The 10,835-nt window shown below is 41.3% G+C and overlaps 1 protein-coding gene across 1 annotated transcript in view; it reads left to right on the top strand.

The window, feature by feature from the left end:
- The first annotated feature begins 259 nt into the window (after positions 1–259).
- Positions 260–10,835, top strand: part of LOC117794700 (uncharacterized) — a 34,047-nt gene continuing 23,471 nt past the window's right edge. Inside the window, exons 1-3 of the mRNA XM_034635758.2 lie at positions 260–439; positions 2,092–2,244; positions 9,525–9,673. Coding sequence (XP_034491649.2) covers positions 260–439; positions 2,092–2,244; positions 9,525–9,673 — 482 coding nt within the window. The remainder of the gene's footprint in view (positions 440–2,091; positions 2,245–9,524; positions 9,674–10,835) is intronic.

The raw sequence follows: 10,835 nt of genomic DNA, 5'->3' as shown, positions 1-10,835 counted from the left end.
TGTGCAGCAATATTTGTCCCCATTTAGAGGGAGGAGGTGAGGCTGGGGATGTGGTTCAATGGTAGAGGCTTGCTTGTGTGAGGTGTGAAGTTCAATCTCTAGCTGCAAAAAAAAAAAAATAGAAAAGAAGGAAGGAAGGAAGGTTGGTTGCTCCTAGAGGGAGAGACAAGTTCTGTACTTTGAAAAAGACACCTGTATGTTGGGTTTCAGGACAAGTGACTGTTTTCAGAATCCAAGTGGAATCTCACACTACAAAACAATGCCAAGAGCTAAGGAAGGGAAACGCAAAACCAAAGGGGCTTCCCTTCCCATTGTCCCGATTCTTCAAAAGTTCCTGAAAACCTATGAGAAGCACTGCTCGCAGTCTCAGACGTCTGTGTGCCCAGCCATCAGAAGGGACCTGAACAGCAGCATTGATAGTGAACAGAGCCTCAGGAAGGTGAGCAGGGGCCGTCTGTCTTTAGTCTTCTCTAAAACAGACTGACTGGGGGTCACGCCTCCAGGAACAAGGGTCCTCAGTCACCCCCTCTGCATTCCTGACCCAATGAAGTTCAAAGCCTTGATCATGGCCAGGGATCAAGGGCCTGCTCAGCCGAGCTCCTCTCCTACCTCTTGCTCCTGCGGCAGCACCTGTCCCCAGTGGGCCTGCCTTTTCTCACCCCACTTCTCACCTGGAGTGACCACCCGGCTCCTCTCCCCACTCCACCTCTGGAAGGTCCAGTTCCAGAGCTTCCCTCATCATCACAGTACCTCCCCTCCTAGCACACCAGCCACATGCCCTGGCCCTCCAAGTGAACGTCTCCCTGCCGTGGCCAACCCTGTGGCCCTGTCTTCAAGCCAGACTCCCGCTCACCCACCTTCCTTGTGAGGCCCATCTCACGTGCGGTGAGCTCTGCTTTTGGGGGGGGTGGAGTCCTGATGTCATGCCTTTTCTGAGATTAAATATAGGGCTTGAATGTGAGGGGGACAGGAGAGACGAGGTCACCACCAAAATAAAACAAGTACCTCATGGGAAAGGGTCAGGTGATAGACCAGATGGGGTGCCTCGTGCCCCAAAGACAGCCTCGCTACTCCTCCATCACCAGCCCAGAACGGTGGTCCATGTTCTGATAATCAGAGATGGCAGATTTCCTAGAATGTGGAGTGCCAAACAAGACACCAGGTCAAGCAAGATTATTAGAGATGGGAGCTTTGAAATAGAAGATCATTATTCTAAGGCTACTTTGGGCTGAATCCATCCCATCATGTTCTCCCTGAATGTGTTTTGGGGCAGGAAGATGATTCCACTGCACCTCACAACAGAAGAACCCATGTTCCTCTCTAACCTTCCCTCTTCACCCCCAGGCTTCTGCCCTTATCCCCCTCTTCTTCCCCCCTCCCCTCCCACCCCATCTGCCCTCCACATCTTACACACACAAACATCTTCTTGTTCATCCTGATGGAAAATCTTCCCACGGCTATTCTTTTTGTGGTAAGCTAATTACTAGTCAATATTTTCTACTGTAGTTCTTGCACTTGGCCTCTACTACTTAATGATAAGGATTAATCATAAATCTTGCTCAAATGAGTCCTCTCAGCGATGATTTCCAATTGTTTTTATTACAATCACCAAAAAAAGTGCAATTAGCATTCCAAACCCAGTAAATAAGCACCAGAGAGCATCAGTACGACCATAAGGGCTGTTGACGCTGTTGACTTGGATGGGCTGCCTAGGGAGGGCCTCCATTATAATTCTGAATAGCATTAAAATAAAAGCCTCATGAGACAATCATTATTTTTGCTCCATAAGATGTACTCAGATAATTTCCAGTTTTTTCTATTTTATTAAAGAGGAGAAAAGAAAAATTGGTTGAATCCTACTAAATTGATTTTCTGACCCAATAGCAGGGGAAAAAAAAAAAAAAGTCTCTGCCCTAAAGTCCACTGAGCTTTGCACGAGGCAGGAACTTTGTAAATTGGCGCTGGAGTACTGCCAATGTGCACCTGGCCCACAGTTAATAATATTCTAAAAGCTATTCCGACGTTGTCTAATGACAATATTCCTTTTCCACACACACTGATGCCCACCTGTAGCTTTTTCTTATGCTCCAGTTTACACTTGTGAGACCTGACAACTCCCCTCCAAGCATCCTACCAGTGTCCTTGGAACCTTTGCTCCTGACCATTCGAGATGAGCGCTACATGCTGGGAAAAGAGATCTGCATCTGGGGCCTTCAGCTGAGCAACCCCGAGATCGCCAGGCTTGTGAGTCATGGTTTTAAAAATGTTTCTTCAGGGGGCTGGGTATATAGCTCAGTTGGTAGAGCGCTTGCCTCACATGCTATAAGGTCCTGGGTTCAATCCCCAGCACACACACACACACAAAAAGTTCCTTCAGGGTTGGGGCTGTAGCTCAGTGGCAGAGCTTACCTTGCATGTGTGAGGCACCAAGTTCGATCCTCAGCACCACATAAAGATAAATAAACAAAATAAAGATATTGTAAAACTAAAATAATATTTGAAAAAAAGACTTTGGATCTGTTCTAGGCTTACCTTAAAAAAAAATGTTCCTTCAAACTTTAAAATTGTATATAAGCGTTTAACATTATATATTCCAGCCCTAGTTTATTTGGCTATTGATAGACATGTTGAAAGGTTTTCTTTTCTTTTCTTTTTTTATCACTACATTTTTAGTAAAACATTTCAAATATATAAAAATGGAGAGAATAATAGAACTCACATCTGTAGACTCACTTCTCACACATAATCTACTTTTTTTGGGGGGGGGGTACTGGTAATTGAACCTGGAGGCATTTTACCACTGAACCAATCCTCAGCCTTTGTTCTTTCATTTTTTTATTAATTATTTTTTATTTTTGATATAGGGTCTCACTACCTTGCTTAAGGCCTTGCTAAATTGCTAAGGCGGGTCTTGAACTGCAATCCTCTTGCCTCAGTCTCCCAGGTTGCCGGGATTACAGGTGTGAGCCACCACATCCGACATAATACGCTTTTTTAAGGGATAAAATTGTAGATATTTACCAATATAACAGCTTTAGCCTCATTTCACTTCTTTTCTCAATCTACTTCCCAGAGGTATCACCAGCCTAAGTTGATGTGTACTGACCCCTTGCATATTTTATGCTTTTATTATTTATGTTCCTGTGAGCTTAATTGTATAAATGGAATTGTACGATGTATGATATTGTGACTTACCTTTCTCATTCACATTATATTGTCAAGATTTCTCCACACTCATTACTTTCAAGTGCTGTCATATCCTATATCACATATACAATTACAGATTAACTGTTTTTTAAAATTGAACTTCCATTATTGCTGAAGAGAAGGACTTCACTTCTGGAACAGGCAAATAATTCAGACCAATTCTTTCGCTGACAACAGCAACATAAGCTAAAATGTGGAAAACACATACACACACACACACTACCAATGACCTAATGGAAGGTGGAGACCCAGGGAAGAGAACATTACAATTATCCCTGGAGCTGTCTGGTTTAAAAGAAGGCAGTTGAGAAACAGAAAAGTTGAACAGTGCTTTTGGCAATCTTGCCAACGCTAGGAAACACTGGCTTTCTGAGGAGACCCTAGTGGACTTTCCCTTGCTCTGGGCTGAGACTGAAAAGGGCCGCAACCTAGGAACACAACTGAACCACACACAGAGAGGTCCTCAGGGACCACAGATTATTTTCTGATCATCTCAAGTTTTAATGTTAAGTTGAGGGATCCTAGATTGCTGGTGCCCCATGGATCAGGAGCAAATGAAAATATTCCTTGGAAGACAATTACAACATCATATGCCTCCAATTATATCTGTAAACAATTTTGTAAAGAATAAAATCCAGTATGCAAAAAAAGAAAAAAACTGTGTGGGGAGACAAAATGGCATGAAGAAAAGATACACAGGCTGTAGAAACAATGACTCTGTAAATAGCCCACAAGGACTCAAATATTTGGATTATCAGACATGTACTTTTAAAGATCTATGTAAGCACAGCTGGGCTTGGTGGCGCACACCTCTAATCCCAGTGGCTCAGGAGGCTGAGACAGGAGGATCTTGAGTTCAAAGGCAGCCTTAGCAAAAGCAAGATGCTAAGCAACTCAGTGAGACTCTGTCTCTAAATAAAATACAAAATAGGGCTGGGGATGTGGCTCAGTGGCCAGGAGTCCCTGAGTTCAATCCCTGGAACACTCTCCCCTCCCCACCAAAAAAAAAAAAGATCTATGTTTACAGTGTTCAAAGAAATATGAGACAAAAACACACACACACACACAAAAAAAAAAAAAACCCAAGATTTTGCAAAAATTAGGGGAAAAAAAGAACTAGATGGACATTCTATATAGTAATAGAAATTAAAACTTCAACAAATGGGTTTAACAGCATTTTAAACAAATTTAGAGTGATAATTAGTAAAAATGATGTGGCCAGAAGAAAATATGTGTAGTGAAGCATGAAATAACAGAAGATAGAAGAGAAGAGACCTCGTAGGTAAGTGAGGTAGTCAACATATGTATCACTGGAGTCCCAATACGAGAAGAGAATAGAGTGGGATAAAAGCAATACTTGAAATGATAATAGCTAAGAACTTTCTCACACTGGTGAAAGACATTACCTCATATTCAAGCAGAGCTATGAATCCCAAACAAGTTAAATACAAAGAGAACTTAAAAACACCATATTGAAACTACTGAAGAAGAGAAAAATCTTACAATTGATCAATGGAAAACACACTGGAGACAGAACCTGATTTTATGTTGCTCAACTTATAATTTTTTGACTTTATGGTGGAAAGTCATTCAGCACTTTATTATAAAATGAGCTTTATGTTGGATGATCGTGCCCCACTGAAGGCTAACATAAGTGTTCTGGGCATGTTTAGGATGGGTCAGGCTAAACTCTGAAGTTTGGTACCTTGGTATATTAAGTGCATCTACTCTTAGCATTGTAAGTTGAGATGCATTTTATACATCCAGGACATAACCCCATCATAAGTCAAGGAGCACCTGTACCTTTAAAGGAGCAGTAATAAAACTGACACCTGCCAAGTCCATTATATGCATGTATAGAAACGTTACAGTCAACACCATTGATTTTTTAAAAATTAATGTTGAGTTAATTATAATAATAAAAAATTGACATCTGACTTCAACAGAAACCAAGGAAGCCACTCACCAGTAGAAAATCTGAGAATTCTACACCCCAAAAAGTATTCAAAAATGAAAGTGAAAAAAAAAAGGATCTTACCAGACCCACAGAGACTGGGAGAATTTGTCACCAGCCTATCTTCCCATGGGAAATACAAAAACATATCCTCCAGACAGAAGCAAATGATCCCCGATGGAAGGCTGGCAACTCAGCAAGAATCAAAGAGCCACAAAAAAATGATTTCCTTCTAGAACTTGAAAAGGTGATCATAAATTTTATAGAGAGATGTAAATAGCCAAGCATAAGTAAGACAGTCTTGGACAGGAAAATCACAGCAGGAGAATTTGCTCTAACAGACATCAAGGCTTATTATAAAGCTACATAAATTAAGACAGTATAATATTGCTGCAAGGATAGATAAGTAAACCAATATAGAAGAAACAGACCACACCTATGTGGACATTTTGATTCTTGACAAAGATTACCATACAGAGTAGTAGGGAAAAGATGGTCTTTTCAACCAACGATGCTGAGACAATTAAGTATTATTATGGGCCTAAAGAAACTTGATCCCTTCTTCACATCATCCCCCAAATAATTCTGGGAAGATTATAGACCAAAAGGCAAGACAATAAAGTTTCTAGATGATATACATCAACAGGACATTACAGTGCAGAAAATATTTTAAACAGAACACAAAAAGAGCCATAAAAGAAAAGATTGATAAGATGGACTCCATTAGAAGTAACAGCTTCTATCCAACAAGAATCACCAGCAAGAGTGAAAAGGTGGGCCATGGAGCTGGCAAAGATTTTTGCTATCTATATAACCAAAAAGGATCCATATGCAAGACACCTAAGTAACTCCCACACATTTTTTAGTAAAAGTCAAACAAACCAATAGAAAAGTGATCAGGAAACTTGAATAAGAACTTCACCGAAGTTATCAAAGAGCCAATAAATATATGAAGAGGTGCACAACTTCATTAGGATTAAGGAGAATGCAAATTAAAAATATGAAGAGATATCTCTATGCAGCCACAGGAGTAGTGAAAATAAGTGTTTGTTAATAAGTGTCAGAGAGGATGTAGAGCAACTGAAATTTTTATACCCTGTGGTAGGAGTTTAAGTTGGTACAAATCATTTTGGAAAACTGTCACAGTATCTACTGATTCCAAAGCAATTCTATTATGTAAGTTCATATCCACCATAAATATATATATATATATATATATATATATATATATATATATATATACATACACACAGGTACTAAGAGACATATAGGAAAATATTCATGTCTATCAATTGTAGAATGGACAAATTATGTTATATTCATATGGTAGAACACCAAAGAGCAATGAATTGAATGAAGTACAACTATGAAAAATAAAATATGACAACTATCACACACATAATGTAAAAATGGAGAGAGTCACAAACAAATGTACATTTCTTTCTTGCATCTATATAAAGTTCAAAAAACATACCTAAATCTATGTTGTTTACAGAACTGTGACCAAGGACAGCCTAACAGAGAGCACTAGTGGACCATTTTTTCTAATTAGTGGGTTTTTTTTTTTTTTTAGTTGTTGATGGACTTTATTGTCTTTATTTTTATGTGGTGCTGAGGATCGAACCCAGTGCCTCACGCATGCTAGGCGAGCATGCTACCACTGAGCCCAAGCCCAGCCCCTAACTGGTGGTTCTTTAAAAGTGTCTTTTATTATCATATGATCCAGCAATTACATTTCTGAGTACATATACAAAAAATTGAAAGCAGAGCTGGTCTTAAAGAGATATTTGAACACCCATATTCATGGCAGCATTATTTGCAACAGCCAAAGATAGAAGCAACTCAAGTACCCTTGACAGGTGAATAAATAAGCAAAATATACAATAGACTATTATGCAGACTTAAAGAGGAAGGAATTGATTCTTGAATAGATTCTTCAAAGAAGCTATATGGCCAATTACACATGAAAGGATGTTCAACATCACTAATCACTAAGGAATGCAAGTAAAAACTATAATGTCATACCACCTCACACCAATTAGGAAGACTACTATCAAGAAGCAGAAAACTGTAAGTGTTGGCAAGGATGTGGAAAAATTGGAAGCCTCACTACAGCATGGAATAAACTTTGAGAACATTATGTTAAGTGATATGAGCCAGTCAAAAAAGAACAAGTACTATATGATTCCACTTATATAAGGCACCTAGGGTAATCAAATTCATAGACAGAATATAGAACAAGGGCAGGGAATGGGTGGAGAGGGGACTGGAAATCTTGCTTAACTGTCACAGAGTTTCAGTTTTGCAAGATGAAAGGAGTTCTGGAGAGGGATAGCGGTGATGGTTGCACAATAATGAGAATACACCTGAGACCCCTGAACTCTCTACTCAAAATGATCACAATGTCAATGTTATTTGTGTGTGTTTATTTTGTCATGGTTAAAAAAAAATAAATTTTAAAAGATATCTTAAATATGTAACCAGCGCCGGGCATAGTGGCGCACGCCTGTAATCCCAGTGGCTTGGCAGGCTAAAGCAGGAGAATTGCGAGTTCAAAGCCAGCCTCAGTAACATCGAGGGGCTAAGCAACTCAGTGAGACCCTGTCTCTAAATAAAATACAAAATAAGGCTCAGGATGTGGCTCAGTGGTTGAGTGCCCCTGACTTCAATCCCCAGTATCCAAAAAAAAAAAAGTAAGAAGCATTTTTAGTTGCTTTTATTTGAAGAGTCAGTCAGGGTAGCCAGTCCAGTGGAGCCAGAACTAGAGGCTGCTCATGCATGTGTGATGTGATCTTTCACAGATCCTTCCAATGTGGCCCTCTTGCACATCTGGAGGTTGCTAAGGGATCTGTGCTGGAGACAAACATTGCTGGTGCCCAGGGTGTGACACCACCAGTCTCTGGTTGGGAGTGGTGGGACCTGGTCAAGAGCCTGTTTAGCATGGACACTGACGTGACGTGCCACATGGTCTCCTCTGTCAAACACAGCTGGAGAAACCCAATCCAGCATTCAAACTGGCATCTCTCATTACAGAGGCCTCAGGTATCTGCCCTGTTGTTAAGGTTACAAGTGCCTTTTTATTCCCAGCCAAGGTATAATTTGGAATCCTATATACAACCAACATGTCATTACCTCGAAGAACCCTAAATCTTCCAAATCCCACCAAGGCCTCTTCTAGGCTTAAATTCTGAGCCAAAGGAATCCTTAGACTGTGGTGCTTCTAATCGCTGAAAAGTAACTTTGTGACATTCTCATAATTTATAATTTTATGTAGCCTCTCCTTTCAGTTATATAGGGATTTAACTGTCACTTATATCCTCGGTTACTGATAGAAATGGCCTTGCCATAGATACTGGGGCATGTAGGGTGGGAGTGGCATTCCAAGTGCTTATGTGCTGTCCCCAGTCCGGGTTCTTCAGTAGTAAAAGCATCCAGAGGCTGAATTCGCACAGTCCAGTTCTGAGTGGACCTCCATACCCTAAGAATACCATGACTATGAATGACAAATAATTTATTATAAAGTTTTTGTTGAATTATAAGAGCGGCATATCTGTGTCTCTCTACTTAAAAGCACACAACCATAGGAAGATACATTTGCTGATTAGAAAGTCAACATCTTAGTCTGCTGGGTTGTCATAATGAAGTATTATAGGCTGGGTGGCTTAAGCCACAGAAAGTCGTATCTCACACTTCTGGAGATGGGAGCCTGAGACAGAGGCGTCGGTAGGGTTGATTTCCTGAGGCCAACAAGAACAACTTAAAGGAGAAAAAGTTTATTTTGGATTACATGGATCACATGGTCGGCCAACTCCATAGCTCCGGGTCCAAGGTGAGACAGAACATCATGGCGGAAAGGTATGGTGAAGGAAGGTTGCTCAGGACAGAGCAGCCAGGCAAAGCTTGCAGTCGGCTCTCTTCTTCCTAAGTTTTCTCATGGTCTTCACTATGGACATTTGTGTCCAAATTTCCTTCTTTTATAAGGACACCAGTCATATTGGGCTACAGCTTATCCCATGATCTCATTTTAACTCAATTACCTCTTTACATACTCCATCTCCAAATGCAGTCATGTTCTGAGGTACTGGGGGCACATAATTCAGCCCCTAATAACATCGAAAATCAAATCCTGAAATACATCTTGCCTCATCATAAAGCTTAGAGTTTCTCGTATAATTCTTCAATGAATCTTCATTTTCAAGGGAAGCCATTTGATTTTTCATGCCCTCTTTTCCTTGGTTGATTAAAGATTATCTTCAAGGCAACAATGTTGAAGTAATGAGTGCAATTGATGTGAGCAGCATATGAAAGCACAGAGCGCACCTGTCGTGGTTAAGTAAGCATGTTGTAAATCTTGCCTTCTCAGGCGTGGTTTCTGGAACTGAAGGGGCGCACCACCTGTCCATTTACCACCTTGGAAATTGTTGATTGCAAGATGGATCTCTGGTCTCTAGGGCGGCTGGGGAGGGCTCTGCAGTTGAGCTGTTTGCATTCCCTTGTCCTCGATTACTGCAGGTAAGGCTGGAATGTGGAGTTCCTCAGGTAGCAGGGGAGACAGCAGCCAGAGATGGCCACATCCGGGTTCCTGTGCCTCAGTGAGGCATGGCTGAAAAAGGACCCTCCAAAACCTCCTGAGAGTTGATGTGCCTGAGTATGTCAGGGTTCTCTAAAGAGTCTCTTCCACTCGTTTGCTCTTTGAACAAATATCTGTCGAAGGCCAATTTATAGAAGACACTGTGCCCACTGCTGGGACAATACATACGTATATGAGGCAATGCTGCTGTCCAAGCAAGTTTTTGGTACAGTGGGAAAAGACATGCTCTTGACTCGGCGTAATGCACCATGGAAAGTCGTGTCTGGATACATGTTTTGTGGTACTTCAGATGAGGGAAACCATAGTTCCTGAGGTGATGGGTTAGTGGTCACCAGAAGAGGAGCAGGGGAGAAAGGTGAGGTGTTAGGGAGGAGCAGAGCACGTCCTTCATAGAGCTGGGGTGCCAACAGGGAGGGTCTGGGGGTGAGGAGAATAATAATAATAATAATGCCAGTAGATGGTTATTGAGTGCTTACTGTGTGCCAAGCATCTTCAGGGATTAGCTCATTTATTCTCCCAATGACCTATGGGATTTCCAGTCCTAGATTAGAGATGAGGGAAGACTTGCTCAAGGTCATCCAGAGGTTAGGGATGGAGCCTTGATGTGAATCCAAATTGCCTGACCTCAACAGAAATTGCAGGTTAGCAGCTTCTGGGTGAAGAATTTTCCTTCGCGAGCTGTGAGTGCCCACCTCTGATCCATGACACTGGATTTCCTGGGCTCCATTATTGACCATTCACAGACAATTTCAGACTGTTTGTATGGAAACCTTCTGATTTCGTTGAGATGATTTCCACTTTAAAAGTTGAGGAGTCTGTGACTCTTCCCATGTAGCCAGATGGGGTCTTGTACCCAAAAGACCAGTGGGCCATGAGGTGAGAGGAATGATTCCTGCTTGAGAAATGATGTCACAGAGACACAAAGTCCCTTAAAGAGAGAGGGTCCTGTCAGGACCGTGGTGATACTGAACAAGTCCATCAACAAAAACTAGGCAGAATGGGCTGGGGTTGTAGCTCAGTGATAGAGCACTTGCCTAGCATGTGTGAGGCACTGGTTTCGATTCTCAGCACCACACAAAAATA

The sequence above is a fragment of the Marmota flaviventris genome, chromosome 8, assembly GCF_047511675.1.
Source record: "Marmota flaviventris isolate mMarFla1 chromosome 8, mMarFla1.hap1, whole genome shotgun sequence".
NCBI lineage: Eukaryota > Metazoa > Chordata > Mammalia > Rodentia > Sciuridae > Marmota > Marmota flaviventris.
This window is presented reverse-complemented; position numbering and strand designations above follow the sequence as displayed.